This window comes from Hevea brasiliensis, chromosome 3 (assembly GCF_030052815.1).
Source record: "Hevea brasiliensis isolate MT/VB/25A 57/8 chromosome 3, ASM3005281v1, whole genome shotgun sequence".
NCBI classification, from domain to species: domain Eukaryota; kingdom Viridiplantae; phylum Streptophyta; class Magnoliopsida; order Malpighiales; family Euphorbiaceae; genus Hevea; species Hevea brasiliensis.
In genome coordinates this window covers 7,752,410-7,780,158 of record NC_079495.1, presented here as the reverse complement: position 1 = coordinate 7,780,158, position 27,749 = coordinate 7,752,410, and the positions used below count along the sequence as shown (strand labels likewise).

Sequence of the window (27,749 nt, the reverse complement as noted above, 5' to 3'; positions counted from 1 at the left end):
GCCCCAGTTCACTTCTCGATTTTGGAGAAAGTTGCAGGAGGCACTTGGCACACAGTTGAACTTCAGTACGGCTTTCCACCCTCGCAGACGGACAAATTGAAAGGACAATCCAAACATCGAAGACATGCTTCGCATGAGTGTCTTGGATTTTGGAGGTCTATGGGATGAGCGGCTAGCTTTGGTGGAGTTTGCCTACAACAACGATTACCACTCCAAAGATAGGGATGGCACCCTATGAGGCATTATATGGAAGAAAGTGTAGGTCTCTCTGTGTTGGACAGAAATGGGGAAGCGAAGGTGCATGATGTAGACCAGTGCAAGACACTTGAGGTAGTTCCTTTAATCGAGGAATGACCAAAACAACTTTCAAGATGGCGTAAGAGTTATGCAGACCCCAGACGGAGGGATGTGGAGTTTGTAGTGGGCGACTATGTATTCCTGAAGGTTTCTCCAATGAAGGGAGTCATGAGATTTGGAAAGAAGGGCAAGTTGGCACCTCGGTATATTGGACCTTTTGAGGTTACTAATAGAGTTGGAGCAGTTGCCTACCGGTTGGAGCTACCACCCAACCTCTCTCACGTTCATCCCGTGTTTCACATCTCCATGCTCAGGAAATACATTCCCGATCCTTCTCATGTACTGCAGCCGGATGTGATAGAGCTAAAAGAGAACTTGACATTTGAGGAGCAGCCTGTAGCCATAGTGGACTACCAAGTGAGACAGCTGAGATCCAAACAGATCCCTATGGTTAAGGTTTTGTGGAGGAGTCAGTCAGTGGAAGAGTGCACCTGGGAGTCAGAACGGGACATGCGTAGCAAGTACCCTTATCTGTTCAATGTATAATCATGTGCTTTATTCTGCCTTGTGTAAAAATTCGAGGACGAATTTTTTGTAAGGGGGGAAGAATGTAACACCCCAAAATTTTAAATTTTATGAGCATTTTTGGTATTTTAATTTTATTTAAATTTTAGGAATTTTTTTGAGATTTTTCGGATTTTAAAAATCGGGTTCGATTTTCCAAAAATATAAACTTTGATGATTTTTAAAAATTAATTTAAAGACCACGTGGCAAAACTAAAAATATATTTGGAGTCTACGTATTTTTCCGAGTTTTCTGGAATTTTTTCAGAATTTTTGGACCTCGTTTTCGATCCCGAGGCAGAGTAAAAATTCAAAATTTTGTATTCTGAATCGAACCGGACCGGATCGGACCGGTAGAATCGGATCGGTCTTCTTCTCTTTTTCTTCTCCCTCCCGCGCGCGTCGACCTTCTCCTCTTCTCTCTCTCTTTTCTCTCTCCTCCCTCCTCCCCTTGCCGCGCCACTGCCTCCCCTGCGTCCCCACCTCGCCGGCGCCCCACCTCGGCCCTCCCCCACGGCCGGCCGCTGCCTGGAACGCCGGAAAACGGCCTTAGAACGGACGCGCAGCGCGCGCGCGACTGTTGGACTTCCCGGCCAAAATTCGACCGATTCGGCCACCAATTGGACCGGGTCTTGTGTCTAAAATCATCTACTCGGCGAGAGCTTTCCATAGACACCAAGAACGCCGAAATCCATCGAGCGGTTTGTCCGATTTTTGCTCGGGAAGATTTTAGCCCATTTCGACTTTTGGGCTAGATTTCTCAAAAACCGTGAATCCCACGAGAAAATCGAGGGTACCAGCACGCTCCACTTGTCGAGAGTTTCGCGGCGACATAAATTTCAAAATTTTCCGACACTGTTTTTTGGTGGATCCCACGGAACTTTGCAGTGTTTTTCCGAGCATTTAATGAGCTTAGAAAATTCTGAAAAATTTATGTACTAACCCCCGTGTTATGGGCTTCGTGTAGGTATCCTCGATTCGCGGAAATTTGACAGTTGACCGGGTCTGCGAAATTCCGGCCAGACAGACCCGTTGTAGGGGTGAGGCGTGAGGCGAAATATCATCCATTAGAATTATATAAAATGCACCAGGTAATGCCCAGGAAAGATGGTGGAGTCACAATGGTCTCACTTAAGTACCACCTCCTTAGACAGCATTTCCTAGACATGCACTTCATACAATCCTAATAGAATCAAACCACTGGTAAGTACCGTCTTCCCATAACACTACCACGGTACTAAGGATTTATGCCACAGAGGCATAGATAGACAGGAGTCGCCACCCGGGTAATAACCGGGACATATTCAGTGTTTCTTTCGAGGATCATGGATGGCAACTTACTCCTTGCAGAGTTTCCACAACCGTCATTACCATAGCCCAATGTCTAGGTTCGGGATAGTGGGTACGTAAGGGGAAGGTGTTAGGCACCCCTTACGCCTAGTCTAACCTCGTTAATTCGAGTGCCAGTCCTCTACTAATGTTTCTACAAGTCTTGTTTATTATTTCTTTATTAAACTTTATCCTAAAAAATGCAATTCTAATCTTACACACGCAAGTAATTCACAAAAAAGGGTTGTTGTTTACACACAATTTTCATGCACAAGTAATTCCTATCTATGAGGTTGCTAATTATTTAAATGATATTTACCAGATGACTAAAATTAATTTATTATTGGGAATTTAATTTACAAACAAATTCAATTTCAAATAACCCTATGTTTCTATTTAACCTAACTAATTAATTTTCACCAAGTTACCCTAAGGATAATTGAACTAAGTTAATTATGTACATGTGTAATTTATTCTAATATCACATAAGTCCCAAACAATCACAACCTAATAAAGATTTCTAACATGCAAATTTATTTCACAATTACCAAGTATTAAATTAAATTTATTTTACATGCCAATATTAGTTTAATTTACAAACAAGATTAATTTTAATTTACAAAGTATTTATTTAAATTAATTACATGCAAAAGTCAGTTAAATTAAAAACAAAGTTAATTTTAATTTACCAAATGAAAGTTCTATTATTACTACAATTTCATGCCAATGGTTATTCGAGAAGTTTAGAGCTACTTACTTGTTGATAAATGCAGTTGCCATTGGGGCAAGCTACCCTTAAAAAATGGTCTTCTCTTCTAGTATGGCAATGATATCCCTGGCTTACTCCCGTTTAGCTCCATATAAGCTCCACGCAAATGCCCTCTTTGGTACTTACCTTAGGGCTACTTACCAATTTTGTTTGTAATAAAAAATAAAGAAACTAAAGAAAATAAAAGAAATAAAGAGACAGAAACTAAACATGTGCAGAGTTGTGTATCCCCTCAAATTAAACATGATTACATGATCCATATGAACATATAAAATAAATTGAAGACAAAGAGCATAGAATTAAAATATTGTGTGGCATAGATCTTGAAAAGAAAACAATAAAAAAATGACCTTATAGAAATCTTGTATGCAAATCTTCTTGAAGAAAAGAAAAAAAATAAGAAAGAACTCAAAGAGTCTTGAATATCTCTAAATTTCCTATAGCTCTGAATTTTCTCTTCCTCTTTCCTCCCATCATCCCCTTCTTCTCTTCTCTAGTAGGGTATTTATAGGGTTTTGGGAGAGAGGTGTGATAGGGTTTGGAGTCTTAGGATGATAAAGTTTAGATGACTTGAACAACTACAATTGTAGAATTCGAATAAGACTGGGAAATGGGTGAGGTATTTCAACCAATAGGAAGACAGGAAAAAATGGAAGGCACCAATAGGGAATGAGGAAGAGGTGTGGTAGGATTTGGAGTTTTAGGATGATAAAGTTTAGATGACTTAAACAACTACAATTGCAGAATTTGAATAAGACTGGGATATGGGTGAGGTGTTTCAATCAATACGAAGACAGGAAAAAATGGAAGGCACCAATAGGGAGTGAGGAAGAGAGTGGGGCCAAGGAGGAGAGAGATATTTTGTTATTTTAATTTTTAGAAAATAATTAAATGGGTCCCATTTAAAATTCCTAACTAGGCTTTCTTAGGCCCATGGAGCCCAATTAAACTTAATTAGATTCATTTAAAAAACTACCCATATTAAATTTAAACAAAATAAAATTTTATTTAAATTTAATTAAATTAATTTTCCCAAAACTTTATTATTATTTTTATTTTTTCAAGATCATACCACGAAATTAATAATTCAGCTCAATGCCTCCAATTACATCTTACAGTCATATAATTTTTCATCATCGGGTTTCCCACGGCCTCAATGCACATACTCATCACAAAATAAGGGTCTACACCCGTTACCGGAAAAATCTCCGAATTGGACCGAGGTTTTGGCTAGCCCCCCATTGTCAGACGTCCCGAGCGCGTTCCTGAAGTCGAAATTGGCAAAGGTAAACCCGAACCTTGCTTTTTCATAATTTTCTAGTGCTTAAATAGGATTAAAAATCCATAAAATATTCGTGGTAGCTTAGAAAATTATGATTCTTTTTGCAATAGCTTAGTAATATTGCTAAGGACCGCGGGGCAAAGTTTTAGAATTTTTAGAGCTTATTTGGGCAGTTTTTGCAAAAATGATCAATTATAGGGACTAAATTGAAATTTTACATGTTGTGATGGATGATTGATTTGGTAGGCCCAGGAGGGGCTGTGTGATGTGATTGAGTTGTGGACATATGGATTGTGAATATAGAAGTGTGTTTTGAGCCTTTTTGCAGGTTGGGTAGGTCCTAGGTATAGGGGAGACTCTGCCGGATTTTCGGCACGACTTAGGACGTATTGGTCTTTTTCTTTGTTTGTATTGAGTCAAATTTATTAAATGATTGTAATAAAATTGTCAGGTGAGCCGGGACAGCCTTCTTCCTCCGCCCAGCCGCCACAGTGATTGTCGTCAAGTCTGTGAGTAAAATATTAATTTTAATTGTAATTTCGATATTATTATATGTTCAAGTATGCCCATGCATCACTTATATGCATATATGTATGTAGTTAAACTCTAGGCACGATTTATGATGCATTGATAACTATTAAAGTGCCATGATGTTGTTGTGGTAATTTGGAGCAGTGTGCGTGTGATGTAGTGTGAACTATGGATAGGATGGGTAGTCACGGCTTGAGTTCTTCGCTGAGACCTGATCCTTCGAGGGGTAGTCACGGCTTGAGTTCTTCGCTGGGACCCTCGATTTGGTTTATTAAGCGAAAGTCCGGCTTGAGTTCTTCGCTGGCACCAGGTTGGATTTAAGAGAGCTGTATAGGGGATCAGCTCCCATATGTTATGATTGATGCTACAGGGTGCGTGAGTGCTCCAAATTACCTTTTTGATGTTATAATGTGAAAATGTTGTTGATGTTGCATTTCACTCTACAGGGTGCATTAGTTTTAGATAGTTATAGAGATTATGGTTAAAATTGATATTTTACTCTCTGAGTCGAACGCTCACTCCTGCTCAATATTTTTTTCAGGCTACAGGAGGATTTTATTTTGGTTAACCTGCTTTTCTCCTTCGCAGGTTGTTTATCAATATTTGTGTAATTTTATTTACTCCTAGAATTTTCGCATGTGTTAGAAGTATTTATTTGATTATGGTCTGTAATATTATTATCATGTGGGACCTATAAACGTATAATGATATGCATATTTGATGGATTGGATGAGGGAGCTGAGCTCCCATTTATTTTTATGAGGATATGAGTATGTGGAGGGTGAGCTGAGCTCCCCAATTGAGTATTTATTATGTTTACAGGTCGGGTGAGTCGAAAACTCCCCGTTGGAAAGTTCATTTTATGGCCGGACTCTGTCCGTTTGTTTTCTTGATATTGGGCCCAAATGGGCCTTAGAGTTGGGTTAATGAACAGTTAGGCTTACTACGGGTCTCGGGGGCTTTAGGCTGGCCCAGGTCCTAGTGCCGGTCTGGCCCATAGGTTGGGTCATGACAAACATAGAAATCGTTAGCAAAGGAAGAGCTACATAAAGACAAACTTAAAGCACATATGAAAACTCAATAGTAGCAAAGGGAGACAACAAAGAGCCTCAGCCCCATCAACCGATCTGCCTAGAGCAATGAACTTTTCTCTCCAAAGACACAAGAATGGAAGAGCTTTGCAGCAAAACACAAATCACCTAACAATAGGAACTAATGCCGGATTGAACCGGAAAAAAGGCTTGGCATGACATGGGTGTCTCATTCCATTGTAGCCTAGATAGAGATGGAGTCGGCGATCGCATGGTAACAACATTGCCATTGAAGCCAATTGAGGGAAGAAACTCCCAAAAATATGGAATAAACTATTAAGTCAATCTATACTAAAACCCTCACGTTGAAACCTTAAAACTTGCAGACCAACAAAATAAACCCAACCCAAAACTATACTATCCAATGAAAAAGGGAGAGGGGACCACCTCTACTTGGGTGGACTGATTGTTCCCTTCCCTTGGGTAGGAGTTGGTTATTAAACTGTAACACCCTCATTTGTATAGCCTGGTATATTTCACTATTCCGGTGACCGGGGTCGGTCCGGACAATTAAGGAGATTAGAACCACACTTAAGACAACTAGAGAATCCATAAACACAAATAATTAGTAATTGCCAATTGGTTAAGTATAAATAAGAAGAACAGAACATAAGAAGTTAAACGAGCTGAGAGTCACAGCGATAGGTGACCTTCTCGAGAACGACTGCAAAGTCGATTTAAACTCAAATTTCGAACCGTAAAATGTGACTTCGCGGTCCTTAGGACCCTTATGAACATAGTGGAAAAGAGAAAATCACGAAAAAGAACTGTTAAGCCAGTCAAATAATTAGGTCAGGGAGCCGAAAGAAATATTGGATTATTTGCAAACCGGGTTGAACCGGCAAGGGGCAATTTGGTTAATTGACCCCGAGAGCTGACTCCTGACCTAACTATCAAATAAAATTGGAGAAAAGAAAATTTCGGAATCAAGAATTAAATTTAAGAACTAATAGAAAAATAACTAGAAAAAAAAAATGGAAAAGTCAAAAGGTAATGACATCATGCATGACCTCATGCATGATGCCATAAAAATAAGAATTTGTAAATTTAATTAATTAAATTTTTGGGTCTTCCATAAGGATAAAAACAAAAGAAAAGAAACAAAAAAATTCATTTGGTCATCTTTTTTTTTTTTTCCTTGTTGCCGCCACCCATCCTTCTCTCTCCCTCACCATTGCAAACCTCCATTAAAGCTTGCTTCAAGCTTTGAAACCGCCATTAAACCTCAAATCCATCCATACTTGCTTCACAAAAACTTGATTTAGTCACTTGGGAAGGAGCTTGACAACAGAAAGAAAAAGAAAGGAAGAAGTTTTGAAGAAAAAGAAATTCTACATAAAAGGTTAGTAATCAAATTTGATAATTTGAGTTTGATTCTTACATTTCTAACTTATTGAGCTTATAAATAAACTTAAAATGGAAAGAAAATTTGTTGAGGGATTATATAGAATTTTGGACAGCTAGGGTTTGGTTGGACAAAGTATAAATTTATTTGAGCTAAACATGTTAGGAAGCTTAATTGAGTTAAGGGAGCATTTTTATAAGTGTTTAATTAGCTAAATGCAACAAATGACATGAATTAGGGTTTTGAACATTAGGGTTTAGAGACAAAAAATGTGAAGAAGTGCTAAATGATGTCTTTGACATAGTTTAAGGTGAGAAATGGTCATTTGTGACCTAATTAAGTGTGTTAGAAGTGTTTGAATCAAAGCCAAATTCGGATTGGGTTTGCACCATGACCAAAAGTCAACTTTGAGGGACCAAAAATGGAATTTTACAAGTCCAATTGATATGGGACCAATTGGGAATGAAAATAGGCACTAAATGACACAATTTTCATTTAGGAAGCATGCCCAAAAAGTGACCAAAACCTAGTGAATAAATTGACCAAAGTTGGAAAATTGCAGGCTGCCCCGTATAAACTAACCAAAGTCTGTTCATTTAGTCATAACTCGAGCTAGGCAGGTCAAAATGACCTAAAATTTTACCAGTGGTTAGATGAGATATAGACTAAAACTTTCATGAAGAGCACAAACCCAAATTATTCCATTAACCTAATCAAATTATTGAGCAAAGTTGAGTTACTGAATCTGCAGAACTACAGATTTACCATATGAATAGTAAAGTTTCAATGGCTATAATTCTCTCTAGAAAACTCCGATTTAGGTGATTCTTGAACCGATGGAAACCTAAGACATAGTATAACATTTCATATGAAGAAAATTAGACCAAATTATGGAGTTAACTTGATCAAATTGCTGAACGAAGTTGGAGTAATAAATCTGCAAAACTAAATTCTACAGCATGAACAGTAACTGTATTTTGGCTATAACTTGAGCTACAAAACTCCAATTGGAGTGATTCAAAAAGTAGAATAAACTTAAAACAATAGGGAACATTTTCTATGAATAAAGTTTTGCCAAATTCCAACAGTAAAGTGACCAATGGAACAGTGCAACCTTAGACACTAAAACTGAAAATTTGGCAATTTTGCCTAAAAGACTTAAGTGTTGAGAAAATGACCAAAACCAACAAGTTTGGTGACCAAAATGTGGTATGTGGGTAAAGTTGGAATTCCCATACCTATTAAGCCTTAGAAAGTCAACAATTTGACTTAAATAGTGTAGTGAATATTAACCCGAAACACAAAAATTTCAAGAACGTTGAGTTTAGCACGTTAGAGCTAGGTAAAAGTGAAGCTAAATTTATTTTGGGTTTATGTTAAGTTCTAGTACTGAAACATTATAAAATTGTGTGTTTCAGTTGGAAAGAATACCGGGAAAGAACCCGAGGAACCGAGTCGAGGCCAAGAGGCAACTCGCTTGAGGTTTGTGCACAACGTGTAATTTTTGTAAATTATTTGCTGCATATTGTTTTGAGTGATTTGAAAAAGTGAATTGAGACATTATTTATGATGCTTTAATTGAAATTGTTGAAAGTTATTGTGTATATTTAAAATGACAATGTTTAGCAAATTGTTAAGATAAGTTTTGAAACCTCATGACCATATATTTGAACACCTCACTAGCACGACTAGTGGGGTTAATTAGTTTTGAATTTTGATTCCTTCTCTGGAGAAGTGTTGAGGTGTGCCAGTAGAAGAGAATGTGAATGGATATCCATATATTTGAGCTAGCTAGCCTTGTTATGTGATTTCTCTTTAGCCTCTGGCTATTGAGATTCTATTTGTTTCGAATGGCATGAATTAACTGTGGGTTTTATGAAATGTGATTTGATACTTCAAAATGAAATTGTTTGGGATTAAAATCTCATAATGCATGATTTGTATTTAATTCTCATGTTCAGTCAAATTTTCGAATAAATGTGATTTAAGTTCTGCATAAAGATTATTTTAGTATGTTGTGCACCACTGAGTCCTAATACTCAGCAATAGCTTTTATTGCTGTCGCAGATATAGAGACTAGATGAGCAGCAGACTGAGCTGCTGAGGATTGAGGATTTATCAGCTTGAAGTTATCGGGTATAATTTATACCCTGCCTGTAAATATTTCTTTTAATGTATGTATTACATATAAATGTATGGACATGTAAATGGGTCTTGAGCAGCTTGTACAAAGTTTGTATGAAGTTTGTAATAAAAATTTAGTTTGAATTTCCTTTGATGTAAATTTTATAATGATGTATATATATAAGTTGTTTTGTCTCAAATGAAATATGAGTGGAACTATTTTATTTAATTTGAATGAGATGAATTGCTAGTATTTTGAGGATTATTGAATTTTGGAAATTGAGAAATGTTGATTGTGGAATCTTGAGATTTGAGATTGATTGAGAATTGTAGTACTTGAGAAAATTTTTAGAAGTGTTTTTTTACAGGTATTTGAAGAACTGTTTTCTCAAAATATAAACGGAACTCTGTCAAAATTTTTATAAAATTTGCGGAAAAATAAAATGGGCCAAAAGTTTTAACTAGTTTTTAATTTCAATTAAATGTTTTAAACACCTATTAGAAAACGCTCACCACTTAACAAAAGTAAGAAAATTGTTTTAAAATCCCTTGTAGGGTACTTAATGAGTTATCGGTAGATGAAGTTTGGTAATTTATTAGGTATTCTACGGGATCATGTTATGCCTTACAGAGGAGTAAGGTGTGACATAAACAACAAAAGGACTGTTTATTTTGGTGCAATATAATTTTATGTCATATAAAATTTTTACTTTCAATATCTAGTATAAAATGTAAGATTAAGAAATGAGGGTTAAATTTATCTACCATTCTTAAACACTTACATTAAATTTATTTACCATTCGTCTTATACATGTGTAATGTTTTTAAATCTCTCAACTTTAATTTAATGCACAAAAAAGTATTCTTTCTAAATTTTGACAAACTCCATCAAATAGCTTACTTGGCACTCTCAAATGGTGTTTTGTTTATTTCTCTTTTATCTAAATCATCATGAATCTCTTTCACTCTTTCTCTCTACCTGTAAATGAACAAGTAAAAATTTGAATAAAACTTTCGAATAGCAAAATAAAATTTATTAAATAATAATGGATTAACACCACTGCAAACCTCCCTCTTGAACTTAAAGACAAACCTTTTGTAATAGTAGAAAATGTAACTTTTTCCTCTAAATATATGTCCTCCAAATTTAATGGACTCATTACCACCTCCACCTCCTCCTCCACCTCCACCTCCTTAACCATAACCATTATCACACCACCCCTAACCTTAACAAATATGAAGTTCAACAATAGTACTCTAACACCACTACAACCAGAAGCATAAACACTAACAACTAACATATAAAATTTACCTCAAAATACAAAATTTCATCATTGATCCTTCATTGCATTGAATGAAAGTACTAAAATCTTAAACTCACCTGGAAAAAATTAAAAAAAAAAAAGAAGTATCTAGAAGTTAAATTAGTTGAATACAATAACCAAAGTAAGGAGGAAGAGGGAAGCTCATAACTACAAAAGGGGGGGTCAAGTCACAATTAACAAGGGTAGGGGGGATCACTAATAAGAGTAAGAGAAAAGGAGGTGGGCTTGTGATCGGCAAAGGTAGGGAAGAGAAGCTTTCATCTACAGAAGAGAGGCTAATGTCACAAATAGTAAGGGTGAGGGGAAACATTAGTGAAAGCAAGGGAAAAGGGTGGGCTTGCGATCAACAATGGTAGAGGAGGGAGGAGCTGATAAGAAAGAGAGATGGATCAAAAATTAGGATTAACAAATTTATTTTGGTTTTTATAAGGACTTAAGGAGGAGAAAGAGGAGGGTTGACTTCAAAAGGGGGGTCGATATTACAATCAATTTCTATGTTTTTAAACACTCTAGGTGCATTTTAAGAGTGTATTTCAAGTGTCTGTTTATAGAGATAACCTCGAATTCAACATATTTGTTTTCACCCAGATCTAGGGTTGTTGGGTGCCTACTTTAATATTCTTGGGATGGCATAGCTGAATAATTTAAATTAGAATAATAAGATAGCAATATTAAGGAAACCCATGAATATTTTTGGAATTTTATAAATAGAATAAATAATTTTTAGACCATAGTGAAGTTTAGGCATCCGATTTGACATGATAACAAAGATAATAAGGCTAACCTGACAAGCATCGGATGGTCATTGAGTGGAATGTTATATGTCTAAGACTATTGTGAGGTCATTAAATAACTTAAATTATATTTTCTTTGTAGACGGTTATGTTACACCTTATCCCTCTGTAAGTCATAACATGATCCCGTAGTATACTTAATGAATTACAGAACTTCGCCTACCGATAACCCATTAAATACATTACAAGGGATTTTAAGAAAATTTTATCTCTTTTTGAAGGTGGCGAGTACTTTTAATAGGTATTAAAAACTTTTAATTTGAGTTTAAATATTAGGTAAAAATTTTGACCATTTTTATTTTTTTGCAAATTTCGTAGAAATTTCGGCAGAGTGCCGTCTGTAATTGAGAAAAACCAAAAATTTTAACCTGTAAAAAGCACTTCCAAATTGAATTTCAATCACCATCCTCAACCTCCAATATAGCAACACAACTCAAATTTTCATAATTCACAATATTTCAAAACAATTAAATCAACTCATCACATTGCATTTAAAATATTTACTTTATAATTCACAAGTTTAATTTACAACATAACTCCAAAAATAATACTATTACAATTTACTGTACAATTGCTCTAGACCAATTACAAAACATACATACAGTCATATACATCAAAATAAATATGTACAAAAGGGTATAATTCAATACCCGACAAAAATCCAAAAGTTCAGTACTTTCAGTCCTTAGCAGCTTACTCTGCTGCTTTACCAATCTCTCTAGCTGCGATAGCAACGAAAAGCCATTGCTGAGTACAATTACTCAGTGGTGCACAATATAAAAAATTACCAATTTATGCATATATTAAATCATGATTAGTCCAAATACACTATTAGAATTGATAAACAGATACAAAACACAATTTAGAATTTTAATCAAAGAAATTTTCACTTCAGAAGCCATAAAACAATTTTTATAAAATCACACAGTCATATCATGCCATCAATATATTTTTCATCTTAACAGCCAAAGGCTTAGGAGGAATACCAAGGCTAACTAGCTCAAATCTATGGGTACCCATTCAAATTTTTTCTTCTACTGGCACACACCTCAACACTTCAGCCAGAGAGGGAATACAAAACTAATTCTTCCCACTAGTCAAGCTAGTGAGACATTTAGACATTTGGTCATGACACTGTGGTTTCAAACTATTTTAACAATTTTCTTAACATTCAAATTCCAACTATTTGCATATAATTTATTTTCTCAACATTTTGGGTCAATAACACATTTTTCTTGTCAATAACATTTTTCAATACAAATAAAGTTACAATTTAATTTTTTATAATTTATTCAACACAATTTGCAAAAGAAAATTTAAAAAGAGATCATATGTTGTGCACAAAACTCGTACGAGTCGCCTCTTAGCCTTGACTCGATGTTTTTTTTCCTTTCTCAGTAGCCTTTTCAACTGAAGCACAGAATTTGCAGTGTTTCAGTATCATAACTTATAATAAATCTAATAAATAAATTTATGTCTACTAAATTCTAGCTCTAATATGCTTAAATTAACGTTCTTTGAAATTTGCATTTCGGGGTTACTATTCATAACACTATTCAAGTCAAAATATTAACTTTCTCATGTTTAATAGGTATGTGAATTTTAATTACACCCACATACCACATTTTGAGTGTCTAATTTGTTGGTCTTGGTTGTCATTTAAATTTTCTAGGTCTCCTAAGAGAAATTTTAATTTTTTTATTTTGATCTCCTAATTTGCACTGTTCCATTGGTCTAGTTACTGTAGGAATTTGGCTAAATGTTCTTCATCAAAGTTGTTCCTTATTGTCTTAGCTTTAATTACCTTTTTGAATCACTCTATTTGGAGTTTTGTAGCCCAAGATATGGTCATTTTCCTAAGGTTGGCCGGATTGATTTTAACCTAGAATTTTTGGACAGTTTTAAGTTCTGGCAGTTTTGGTGTGTTGACTATAGCTCACTTTTTGGATAGGTTATAGTCAGAATTTGAGTTTGTATTCCCCATAAAAGTTGTAGTGCTATGTCTCAGCTTTCCATCAGTATAAAATTCAAGTCATTTGGACCTTCCTACACCAAGTTATGGCCAAATGAATAAAAACTATTCATTTGGTCATTTTTGTACAGTGGCAGTGCACATTACCCGGATTTAACCTGATTGTTCACTATCTTAATGTCATTTTCTGGGCATGGTTTCTACATAAAAATTTTGCCATTATGTATCTATTTTCATTCCCAATTGGCCTCACACCAATTGGGTTAGCATAATTTTAGTTTTGGTCCCTGAAAGAAACCTAGGTCAAACTGCCAAATTAGGACCCTACTCCAATCCGAATTGCATTTCATTTCTACTCATTTCAACACCTCACAATTGGTCCCAATTGACCATTTCTTACCTCAATTAAGGTCAATTGTATCAATTGACCATTTTCTTTAAATTTTCTCCCAATTTCTAAACTCAATAATCCTAAATTTTTGAATTTATTCATTTAATGAAATTAAATTGTATATTCTTAATCTACAAACTTAATTCAACTCAATGAACACTTCCATTTCATCAAATTCAAGAAATTTCAGTCCCCCTTAATGCTGGCCAAAATTCACTACTAGTCCCCCATAATAGTTTTGTTTGCATTTTCACTTTAATTCTAAGTGCATGCAACCATAAACACATAAATTTAATTTGAATTTGTAAGTTCAAGCTACTAACCTTTCTCTTGAAATTCAATCTTTAATTTCTTCACTTTTCCCCTTTCTTTTACTTCTTTAATCTCCTTCTCAAGTTAAACTTGCAAGGTTTATGGGAAAATTTTGGGGAAATCAGGGTTAAGTAAGGGATTTATCAAGCTTGAATCAAGCTTTAATGATGGATGTTAATAGAGGCGGGAGTAAGGAGGATTTTGGCCGGTTGGTTGGGAGAGAAGAAATGATTTTTTTCTTTTAACTTTTCTATGTTTTTATGTTTAATTAAACTTAATTTGACTTGGTTAAAAATTAGGATAATTAAAATTGAATTATGATGTCATATATGAGGTAATGTGATGATGTAAATTTTCATTTTTCTTTTCTTTTTCTTTTTCCTCTATTTTTCCATTCTTCTTTAATTTAATTCCATATTCCAAAATTTTCATTTCTCAATTTTTATTGGACAGTTAGGTCAGGAGTCACCTCTAAGGGTGAATTGACCAATTTGCCCCTCACCGGTTTGACCCGGTTTGCAAATAATTTGATATTTCTTCTGTAACCCTGACCCACTTATCAACTCTTTTCCGTGATTTTCTCTTTTCCACTAGGTTCGCAATAGTCCTTAGGACCGCGGCGTCACAATTTTCTGTTCAAAATTAAGGTTAGGACTGACCTCGCAGTCACTTCCCGGGAAAGTCACCTATCGCTGTAATCCTCGGCTCATTTAACTTTTTATGCATTATTTTTCTTATTGATACTTACTTATCTGGTAATCACCATTAATTTTCATTCAAAGCTTTTCTAGATGTCTTAAACATGGTTCTAATCCTTTTAATTGTCTGGACCGACACCGATCATCAGAACAGTGAAATATACCAGGCTATGCATATATGGGTGTTACAGGTTAGGTCCTAGGTTTAATGAAAAGTTTGCCAGGGTTATTAAATTTCATTCTTTTATGTAATCTATTTATTTATTTTGGTAAATTTTTAATATATTTGTTACATGATCTGAGCCGACCATCTTCCTCCTCCTAGTTGGATCAAATGACCAGCTAAGTTGCCAAATCTTTGAGTTTAAACATCAATACTATTTTATATGTTCACATGCTCATGCACCAGTATATAAGTAGTTATGTATTTTAAAAACATTTAATAATTATTACATAATTCTTATTTGTTTATAATTGATTATGTTTGCTTAGGGAAATTCTTAGAATCCGTGTGCATAGTTATATAGATATATGCCTTAGCTTCTTGACTCCAGTGCATATATCTATATGGATATGGATTGTCAAAGTAAGTATGACTGGTGGCATTTAGCTCCCTAACTTTCGCAAGTTGAATAAAGAAAAAAGTATTAGAATAAGTGGCTGAGGTAGGGGGTCAACTCTCATATGTATAGCATATCGAAATTGAAGGTGCATGAGTGGATTCCAAATAATTTTCAAGTGCAAATGTTTGATTGTCTACTGATAATATTGTGATTATTGCATTACATTTTAGGATTGTGTTGTCCCAAAATAGTCCAAGAGGGGGGTGAATTGGACTTTAACAATTTTTCGGCCCTTGCTTGTAGCCTAATGAAAAATTGTGGCTCTGTTCAACTAGGTGTTTCTCTATGTAAAATAAAAGTAATATGTGCTTCAACAATGTGTTCCTAAGTTTCAATTCAGGCCTCAATCAATTTATATGGCAATATCTAACAAAGCATACAATATACAACCAATTTCTCAAGTCACTCAAAATGTCAACAAATTTATCAACTCAATCTATTTAACCAACATTCAATATCATGTATATGAGGAAAATTTAAAATTGCACAAAAGTAAGGAAGTAAGGGTTAGAGAAATCAAACACAAGGATTTTTATAGTGGTTCGGCTTAACTAGCCTACATCCACTCTCTCAAAGAACCCTCTTTGAGTCTTCTTTCCACTATTTGCTCTTTTGAAGGCAAGAGACCAAAAGCCCTTTACAATTTCTCAACACCAAGCTTTTACACCAAGGTAGCTTGAAACCTTCTCAAGTGCAATCACAAGCACTAACTTTCCCAAGCTTCAATAGGTGCTTGTACAACCTCTCTTGAATGTAATTCAATGTTTTAACACTCACTCTTACACAATACAAATCAAACTATAAAGAAGAGATGAGTTGATTTGCCAATGGTAGCTCAAAATCTTTAAAGCTCTTGAATGAAAGCAATAAATGAAAAATCAATGTTGGAGTTCAAATGTAAGCTTTCATTAAGTGTAAATGAAGTAGAGAATGTGTATTTATAGTCCCAAATCATTTTAGACCGTTTGAAACCCTTTTGGAACGTTATACACACTGCCCAAGACAAAATAGCCGTTATTTTGTCCTTTTGTGCGAAGTTGAGCAGCTCTGGTCAGTTAGCAAACTAATGAAATTTTAGGAGCAGTCAGCAAACTGGTTAGTAAACTAATGTTTTTAGCAAACACATTAGCAAACCGAAAATTTTAGCAAACCAGTTAGGAAACTAAGTCAACAGCTGCATGTCTCAACTTGCAATGCAAAATGATTTAGACCTTTAAAAAATGTTTCAATAGTTGTGTTCAAGGTCATGATGAGAAGAAGTAATCAGAAAATAAATTTTCATTTTTGAGCTCCATATGACTAAATTCTCATCTATTCTTTTTTACAAAAAGACCTAAGACTCTAACACTATGCTTTTCATACCTTTCCTTTGAGTCTTGATTTCCATAGCCTTTTTCTCATTTTGGATTTGTCTTGAAATACCTTTGAGTATCCTTTCTCCTTAGATACAACTTCAAAGGTTCTTTATGCATAAGACAAAGAATCTACACATCACTTTAAGGTTAGGTTAGATAGATTCTCTTTGAGTTTTGTTATCATCAAAATCAATGCTCATTTTGAGCTACACGGGGTCAACAATCTCCCCCTTTTTGATGATGACAAAACTCAATCAATCAACGATAAAAATAACAGTGTGTGAGATTTTATGTGAGTATGTAAATCCAAGTATAGTATACCGAAAATGCTCCCCCTAAATATATGCACATAGTATCCAAGAAATCCATTTTCTGTACATAAGCTCCCCCTGAAATTATGCTATCAAACATATTCACACTTCACAAGTATCAATCACAAGTATAAGCATATATCCAGCAACACAAGTATCATCACATATATATATCTCACCAACATCAACACACAGTCAATCACAAGTATATCAACACATTTCCATATGTTCATCAACACATATTCACATAGCCATAACCATTCTCCCCCTTTTTGTCATCAATCAAAAAGGAAACAGGAGAAAATACCCAAAAAGAATCATGTTAGCCAAAATGGAAATGCAGTAAGGTAGATAGTAGCAAACTAAAAATCAAAAGTAGCACACAGACTAGTAAACTAAATATGCAATCAGTAAACTAAAAATCCAGATGAGATGCTATTTAAGTCTGGTACTCCGGCGAGTGGATTTTGAAGGCACCATTTTCTTCCTAGGCAGTTTAATAACAGGGGCCGGAGGGGCTTGGTCAGCTACTTGATCATTTTTCTCGGCCTCATCATCTTCAGAAGGGGGTTGAAGAGCAGCAGCGAGGGTCTGGTACGGATTTGACACGGTTGACTTGTACCTTTTCTTACCTTTCTTTGCTGCAGGGGCAGCAGCTGCAGATAGTTGAGTTTGAGCACTAGCTTGGTGTTCTTTGAGAGAAGGTTCCTGTTGCTGTGTAGGAACAGCAGCTGGCTCAACTGGTGGTGCAGGTGGAGGTTCAACAGCTTGTTCAGATTCTAGAACCGTTTCACTTTCCTTTGGTAATTCACTTTCAGTTGCTACAACTTTTTTACCATCAAGGTCAGTAGGTACATCAGCTGTAGGACCAATCTCAGGTTCAAGAACCTGGTCACTAGCTTGCTCATCAGGGGCATCCACTACAGGTTCAAGTTCTGCTTCAGCAACTTTACCACTTTCACATGCCATATCAGCAGGAGACTCTTCAACTTTGTTACTTTCTCCCTTATCAGTAGAAACCTGAGTAGCAGCCTCAACTTTAGTTGGAACTCCAAGTTCCTTGGCCTGCTGAAGAGCCAGAATCAGCTTCTTTAACTCCTCATTTTGAGTGAGCAGGTGACTCACTTTATAGTCAACCACATCCACAAATTTTCTGAGAATGTCAAGGGACTGACTTGTTGCACTAAAATGTTCATTAACAGTAGCCTTTATCCCTTGAATTTCATTCAAAACTTCACTAGCAGAACCAGAATCAACTTTAGCAGAGGAGGAACCACCCTTTTCAAATCTTGTTTTTCTCCCATCAGTTTCGGAATGTATTTCTCTAAGCACTATCAAGTCAGCCCTAGAGATTTCCTTAGTGACATTCACCTTTAGCTCTTTAAACACAGCAGTTAACAAATGTGCATAAGGCAGTTTCCCAATCCCATAGGCTTTGCACATGTTTTTGAAGATTAAGTAAGCTAAATTCAACCTAACTTTATTCACAATGTGCCACATAATACACATGTCCAAGTGACTCAGATAGCCATAACTGCCAGATTTCGGACAGAACACATAATTCACCATACTGTGAATAATTTTGATATGCTGGAGGGCTTTGGTACTGGTGGATTTCTCATTTTTGGCAGTGTTAGCAGGGAACACCTCATTTTCAAATTCAACCAGATTAAACCCTGCCACCCTAGCAACATCCTTATGTGAGGAAATTTTATTTCCATCATTGGGCAATTTCAAAGCCGTGGCTATCAGTTCAACAGAAACACTATATGAATTTGTATTCAAAATCACTTCAAATCGATCCTCATTATCAACAGTTCTCATGGTTCTATAAAATTCTTGTACAAGCCTAGGGTAGTACTCATTTGCATATTCACACACATCCAACCAGCCTTGAAACTCAAAAAGCTCTTTAAAGTGAATGTTTACCTGATTAAAGTTCTCCCATTTGACGAATTTGCAATCCAACAGTGCTTTATCCACTGAACCGGAAAGTTTTTCGATACCCATTTTTCTTTTGGCATCCATCCCTTGCTTTTGTACTGTCGTTTTCTTTTCTGGCGTCGATTTAGGGGATTTGACACCCTTGGACGAGTGAGAAGACTCACTAGCTGATTTTGATTGCGGCACATTTTGCTTACCTTTCATTTTCTTCCGCAATGCCGCGACAGGAACATTGTCGGAGGCTGACGAGGAAGATGAAGCGGCTGCAACAACAGGGGATTTTCGTTTGGTGCGAGCCATTGAAACAAAAATGAAATCGGGTAATGGTGGTTCGGTGAGTGAAGTGAGAAAGAGAAAAGGAAATTGAGATTTTTGGTGAGTTAGGGTATGCTTTGCCTGAAAGAGGTATTGGGTATGGTTTTGGGAGGTGACGGCAATCGATACAGAGGAGAGAGAGAACGCGTGAGGTTTCGTGTGGCAGAGGATTTAAGTCCTCTTGAGTCCCGCGCTTTTCAGTGTCACTGTACTTTCAACTGAACCAGGTTTCTTACTCTTTATTTTATTATATATTTCAAACAAGTTTATTTGTCCCTATATGCACATATAAACATTTTTATATGACTGACACAGCACTGAGAATGTAATATAAAAAAAAAAGATAAATGCATTGCTGAACATGCAGAAAAATTTCAAGAACAATCACCTTTCTGTTTGAAATTTGAACAGTACAAGATATAGCAAACTAATTTTCGTCACGCAATATTAGCATACAACTTAGTAAACTAATTTCGCGAGTACACAAACAAGTTAGCTAATATGCTTTAAGGATTTTTCAGCAAACTAATATCACAGCAGATCAATTACACATTCAATAAAATGTAGATACATGAAGTTATTATGACTTAGATTTCAAGCAAGTGATTCACACATACCAATTTCCCTTCTAATTCTACAAAAGGTTTCTTCATTAAGAGGCTTTGTAAAAATGTCAGCAAGTTGATTTTCAGAGGCAACAAACTCTATTTTGATATTTCCATTTTGAACATGATCTCTAATAAAATGATGTCTAATCTCAATATGTTTAGTTCTTGAATGTTGGACTGGATTTTTGACCAAGTTTATGGCACTTGTGTTGTCACACTTAATTGGAACAAGATTATATTTTAAACCAAAATCTTCCAATTGTTGTTTCATCCATAAAATTTGAGCAACACAACTACCAAAGACTATATATATTCTCGCCTCACCAGTAGATAAAGCTATCTGAAGTTTGTTTCTTCGTACAAGAAACTAGTGCAAGACCAAGAAATTGACAAGTACTTGAAGTACTTTTTCTATCCAGTCTACTTCCAGCAAAATCAGAGTCACTATAGCCAACAAGATTAAATAATTCACATTTTGGATACCATAAACCAATTGATTGTGAGCCTATGAGATATCTAAAAATCCTTTTAACTGCACTTAAATGGGATTCTTTTGGACATGATTGAAATCTTGCACACAAGCAAACACTAAAGTGTATATCTGGCCTAGATGCAGTAAGATACAAAAGAGAGCCAATCATACCTCTATAAAGCTTGGTATCTACTTCTTTACCTTTTTCATCACTGTCCATTTTAATTGTTGAACTCATAGGGGTGCCCATGCTCTTCAAATCTTCCATTTTAAATTTCTTTAGCATATCCTTGATGTACTTTGATTGATTTATGAAGATGTCATCTTTCATTTGCTTAATTTGAAGTCCAAGGAAGAATGTGAGCTCACCCATCATGCTCATTTCAAATTCATTCTGCATAATCTTAGAAAATTTCTTGCAAAGAGATTCGTTAGTAGCACCAAAAATTATATCATCAACATAAATTTGCACAATGAGCATATCATTATGATGCTTCTTAACAAAAAGTGTTGTATCCACTTTGCATCTTTGAAAATCATTTTGTAAAAGGAATTTACTAAGCCTTTCATACCATGCTCTAGGAGCTTGCTTTAAACCATATAAGGCTTTAGTAAGTTTATAAACATGATTTGGATGCTCATGATTTTCAAAGCCTGGAGGTTGTGCAACATACACTTCCTCATCAATATAACCATTTAAAAATGCACTCTTGACATCCATTTGATAAAGCATAAAATCCTTGTAACATGCAAAGGCACACAACATTCTAATAGCTTCAATTCTAGCAACCGGAGCAAAGGTTTCATCAAAATCAATCCCTTCCTCTTGGTTGTAGCCTTGAGCCACTAGTCTAGCTTTGTTCCTAACAACATTGCCTTTTTCATCCATTTTGTTTCTAAAAACCCATTTAGTACCAATAATTGAATAATCTTTTGGTTTAGGCACTAAATTCCAAACTTTATTTCTCTCAAATTGATTTAGTTCTTCTTGCATAGCAAGAATCCAACTTTCATCATTTTGAGCATCTTCAAAACATTTAGGTTCAATTTGTGAAACAAAAGCAACATTACCAAAATATCTTCACAATTGAGCTCTAGTCATCATCCTCTGAGATGGATCATCAATAATGTCTTCTTGAGGATGATTTCTATGGAATCTCCATTCTTTAGGTAAATCTTCATGTTGGGGCTCATTTACTTGTAATTCTTCCAAATTTGGTATTTTCTTCATTAATTTGATCTTCATTGGCATCATGGACATCTATTGTAGTTTCTCCTTGAGTTTCCTCATCTTTGTCATCAACTTGTTCCATTTCTTGACTTGATATTGAATTTTCTTTTCCAAAAATCTGCTCATTATTATCATCACAAGCATTTTTCCTTCTAATAGAAGGGTTAGTCTCATCAAACAAAATATAAATAGTTTCCTCAATAACCAAAGTTCTTCTATTGAACACTCTATAGGCTTTACTCTTTGTTGAATACCCAAGAAAGATTCCTTCATCGGATTTAGCATCAAATTTCTTTAAGTTATCCTTCTTGTTATTCAAAATATAGCACTTACAACCAAATGCTTTGAAATATGAGATATTTGGTTTTCTTCCTTTCCAAAGCTCATAAGGGGTCTTTTTCAAAATTGGTCTAATCAAAACTCTATTCAATACATAACAAGATGTATTAACAGCTTCAGCCCAAAAGTACTTTGGCAAATTATTTTCACTCAACATAGTTCTAGTCATTTCTTGCAAAGTCCTATTTTTCCTTTCCACTATCCCATTTTGTTGTGGTGTTCTAGGAGCTGAAAAATTATGATTAATTCCATGTTTATCACAATATTTCTCAAACAAATGATTTTCAAATTCAGTTCCATGGTCACTTCTTATAGATGAGATGCAAAAGCCTTTTTCATTTTGAACCATTTTACTAAAAGAGGTGAATTTTTCAAAAGTTTCATCTTTATAAGCAAGGAAAAATGTCCATGTATATCTTGAATAGTCATCAACAATAACTAAAGCATATGACTTTCCACCAAGACTAGCAGGAGTTACGGGTCCAAATAAATCAAGATGAAGCAATTCTAATGGCCTAGTGGTAGACACAATATTTTTAGATTTAAAAGATGCTCTAGTATGCTTTCCTAGTGCACAAGCTCTATATTGAAATTCATTTTCATACTTAATCTTAGGAAGACCATTAACAAGTTCTTTCTTAGACAATTTTGAGAGTGTATGCATGCTTGCATGACCTAGTCTTCTATGCCACAAATAACTAGAGTTATCAAGAGATACTAGACATGTACCATGATTAGTTTCAAAATTATTCATGTCAAGCAAGTAAACATTATTGGATCTATTGGCAATGAACAATGTATCATTATCTAAGTTATTGATTGTACACAGAGAAGAAGTAAACTTTACCTCAAAACCTTTATCACAGAGTTGGCTTACACTTAGCAAGTTGTATTTCAAACCTTCAACCAGTGATACATCTTCAATACAAGGTTTGGTTCCAATTGTGCCATTTCCAATTATTTTTCCTTTCCCTTTATCTCCAAATTTTACATATCCTCCATCTTTCATTGTGATTTTTGAGAACTTGTCCTTTTCACCAGTCATGTGCTTTGAACAACCACTATCTATATACCATTTATCACTTTCCTTCATCCCTTTGCAACAAACCTGAAATTTAATCATTTAGCTTTAGGTACCCAAGCAACTTTGGGTCCTTGGGGGTTAGTGACCTTAGGTAAGGTTCCCTTTGGTACCCATACCTTCTTTACCTTAAAATGACCTTTCCTAAGTGCACAAGAGCTAATCATATGACCTCTTTTGTTGCAATAATAACATGTAACATTAGACAAGGAAGATGTAGATGCTTTAATGAAATGATTCTTGTACTTGTCATAGTTCATGAAACCATCAAAACCAATTCCATATTTCTCATTTGAAATTCTTTGGTTTCCAAGAAGTACATCTAGAGTTTCTTTTCCTTTTGTAAATTTTGCCAAATCATTTGTCAAAGACTCTACTTTAGTTTCAAGAACTTTATTTTTCTCAATGAGCATTTCACAAGTATCTTTTGAGATTTTCAACTCTAAATCTAGTTCTTTAAACATGGCAATTTGTCCTTTGTAAAATTCATTTTCTTTATACACATTGGACATGGCAATATTTTGTGATCTCAATGATTCAATCTCTAAATTCATTTTAGTGCACTTTCTTTTGTAATTTCTATACTCATCATATACTCTAGCAAATGCAAGTTCAAGTTCTTCTACATTAGGAGATTCATAAGAGTTTACCTCATTATCGCTTTCTTCTTCCTTTTGTGAACTTTCGACTTTCTCTTCAAGTGCCATCATACAAAGGAGAGCAGCCTCTTTGTCACTTGATTCATCATTTGAAGATTCTTCACTGTTGCTCCATACTACTTTCATAGCTTTCTTGCTCCTATCTTCTTTTCCTTTCTTCTTTTTGAGTAGTGGACATTTGGGCTTGATATGTCCAGGTTTGTGACACTCATAACATACAATTTCTTCTTTTGAATCTTTGAAATGTTTATCCTTGGGAGTATACTTTTTCAAGAATTTCTTGTATTTGCTTCCTCCCTTCTTGAAAGCTCTTTTAAATTTTCTTGCAAGCACAGCCATTTCATCTTCATCATCACTTGAAACACTTGAGTTGTCACTTGAGTCAACTTTGAATGCAACACCTTTCTTCTTATCTTCATCCTTGTTTGACTTGAGAGCAATGCTTTTCTTCTTCTTTTGCTCATTTTCAACTTCATCTTTTTTGTATACCATCTCATGTGCAATAAGAGAGCCAATGAGTTCATCATAGGTGAAAGTTTTAAAATCCTTGGTATCTTGGATAACTGTAGTCTTTGCTTCCCAAGATTTTGGAAGTGATCTAAGAATTTTCTTCACAAGTTCAGCTTCCTCAAATCTTTTACCAAGTGCTTTGAGAAGATTTACAAGATCAGTAAACCTTGTACTCATATCCGCAATTGATTCTCCTGGCCTCATTTCAAATAGCTCATAATTTCGAATCAGAAGGTTTGCTTTGGACTCTTTAACAACATCAGTTCCTTCATAAGTCACTTCAAGCTTATTCCAAATTTCCTTAGCAGATTGACATCCTGAAACACGGTTGTATTCATTAAGGTCAAGTGAGCAATGTAAAATATTAATAGCTTTAGCATTTATAGAGATTTTCTTCCAATCATTGTCATCATATTCATCTTCATGTTTTGGAACTTTTGTAGTTCCTGTACCATTCTTTTGAGGAACATGTGGACCATTTTTAATAATTCTCCATGCATCTATATCTACAGATTGTATGAAATTTCTCATTCTTACTTTCCAAAATGAATAATTAGTGCCATTAAAGAGTGGTGGTCTAGTGATTGAGTAGCCTTCAACTAATGGTGCGGGTATACCGGCAGAATTACTAGATGAACTAGCCATTGTGGATCACTCTAAGGTTGTAAGACCCTAAGCAAGAGAGTCAAGCTCTGATACCAATTTGTTGTCCCAAAATAGTCCAAGAGGGGGGTGAATTGGACTTTAACAATTTTTCGGCCCTTGCTTGTAGCCTAATGAAAAATTGTGGCTTTGTTCAACTAGGTGTTTCTCTATGTAAAATAAAAGTAATATGTGCTTCAACAATGTGTTCCTAAGTTTGAATTCAGGCCTCAATCAATTTATATGGCAATATCTAACAAAGCATACAATATACAACCAATTTCTCAAGTCACTCAAAATGTCAACAAATTTATCAACTCAATCTATTTAACCAACATTCAATATCATGTATATGAGGAAAATTTAAAATTGCACAAAAGTAAGGAAGTAAGGGTTAAAGAAATCAAACACAAGGATTTTTATAATGGTTCGGCTTAACTAGCCTACATCCACTCTCTCAAAGAACCCTCTTTGAGTCTTCTTTCCACTATTTGCTCTTTTGAAGGCAAGAGACCAAAAGCCCTTTACAATTTCTCAACACCAAGCTTTTACACCAAGGTAGCTTGAAACCTTCTCAAGTGCAATCATAAGCACTAACTTTCCCAAGCTTCAATAGGTGCTTGTACAACCTCTCTTGAATGAAATTCAATGTTTCAACACTCACTCTTACACAATACAAATCAAACTATAAAGAAGAGATGAGTTGATTTGCCAATGGTAGCTCAAAATCTTTAAAGCTCTTGAATGAAAGCAATAAATGAAAAATCAATGTTGGAGTTCAAATGTAAGCTTTCATTAAGTGTAAATGAAGTAGAGAATGTATATTTATAGTCCCAAATCATTTTAGACCGTTTGAAACCCTTTTGGAACGTTATACACACTGCCCAAGACAAAATAGCGGTTATTTTGTCCTTTTGTGCGAAGTTGAGCAGCTCTGGTCAGTTAGCAAACTAATGAAATTTTAGGAGCAGTCAGCAAACTGGTTAGTAAACTAATGTTTTTAGCAAACACATTAGCAAACCGAAAATTTTAGCAAACCAGTTAGGAAACTAAGTCAACAGCTGCATGTCTCAACTTGCAATGCAAAATGATTTAGACCTTTAAAAAATGTTTCAATAGTTGTGTTCAAGGTCATGATGAGAAGAAGTAATCAGAAAATAAATTTTCATTTTTGAGCTCCATATGACTAAATTCTCATCTATTCTTTTTCACAAAAAGACCTAAGACTCTAACACTATGCTTTTCATACCTTTCCTTTGAGTCTTGATTTCCATAGCCTTTTTCTCATTTTGGATTTGTCTTGAAATACCTTTGAGTATCCTTTCTCCTTAGATACAACTTCAAAGGTTCTTTATGCATAAGACAAAGAATCTACACATCACTTTAAGGTTAGGTTAGATAGATTCTCTTTGAGTTTTGTTATCATCAAAATCAATGCTCATTTTGAGCTACACGGGGTCAACAGATTGCACTAGAGGCTAGGTCTTATAGATGTTACCTTCACATTTGATATCAAATTCTCTAAATCGAATACTCATTCATGTTTAATATTTTTCTAAGTGACAAGAAGAGTCGTTTTATTGTAAGATACTCATGTTGTCTTTCCTACAGGATTTAGTTATATCAATTAGTATCTTTTATTTATTTTTATTGTCATCACATAAAACTCCATTGTAACATTAGTGTTTTTATTTTTTATTTTGGATATGTAAACTAAATTTATGGATGACTATATGAAGGTCGAGCTATGCTCCCAATGCATTATGGATTTATAGTTGTGTTTATGTATGGATCTTAAGGGTTGAGCCTAGCTCACTCAATTATGTACTATTGCATGTTAGGCCTTTTGTTATGGGCTAGGGTTACTACGATCTATAAAGACCTTATATTAGCCAAGTCTTAGTGCCTGTCAAGGCCCATTGGGTTGAGTCATGACATTTTCTATGTCAAATGGGTCTTAGAAACCCCTAAATGAACATGAATGGTAATCCTTTTGTGAGTTTGACCTATGATCATGTTTGCTTTTCTCTCTTTCCAACACTTTTTCTTTTCTCCATTACCTTTCTCCTTCTCTTTCTCCTTCTCCTTCTTTTTCAAAGCAAACTTGCTCATATTGAAGGAGCGGAAGTATGAAAAATATAAGTTTAAATCATTGAATTCAAAATTTTTCTTCTAGGGTCTCATGCATCATGCAAGATTCATTATTTATCTATTTAATTTCAATGATAAACAGCATATTAAAACACTTTTAATATATTTTTGGATCTACATTTGCCATTTAAGATCTTAAAATTAACAGATTAATTCATTAGAACCCTAGATTAAATAAAAAAACAAGTGCACTAACCTTTTAATGCACTGTAGTTGTGTTTAGCACCTTTGGGATGCGCCTAGGACACCAGATGTTGTCCCTCTAGCTTTTTCACACCAAGATCATCAATGGCAGCCCCTTGAACAGCTTCTCAAGCCTTTCCAATCAATTATAAATTCAGGTTTTGCCTTTAGAGGTGTTATAGATGCATATAGGACACTAGAAACGATTTCTAGTATTTTTAATTCAAGAGAATATTGGCAATTCTCTTTGAATTGATGAGAGATGAAAAGAAGAGAAGAAGAACAAGGCAAGGGTGGCGGCACCTTTGGAAGAAATAGCATATTATTATTTTTTTTTCATCCTTTCCCTTATATAGCTAGGTCACCACTTAAAACCCTTGCCACATGTCACTTTCTGATTGGCTCTTAGTTTAATTGACCCAATCACATTGTGTCAAGTGTCAAACTTAGATTTAATCTTGACTTTAATCATCTTACATGATTAAAAGATAATTGGCAAGC

At 35.0% G+C, this 27,749-nt stretch overlaps 1 protein-coding gene across 1 annotated transcript; it reads right to left on the bottom strand.

Moving 5' to 3' along the window:
- Positions 1-17,548: 17,548 nt before the first annotated feature.
- On the bottom strand, positions 17,549-19,357 carry LOC131178290 (uncharacterized). The gene has a single exon (XM_058143226.1). It carries the CDS (start codon positions 19,355-19,357, stop codon positions 17,549-17,551), a length of 1,809 nt encoding a protein of 602 aa, XP_057999209.1.
- Between the last annotated feature and the right edge of the window lie 8,392 nt (positions 19,358-27,749).

What these genes read in the sequence shown, in the direction of transcription:
- LOC131178290 (XM_058143226.1), bottom strand. Translation starts at nt 19,357, where the DNA reads ATGGCTCGCACCAAACGAAAATCCCCTGTTGTTGCAGCCGCTTCATCT.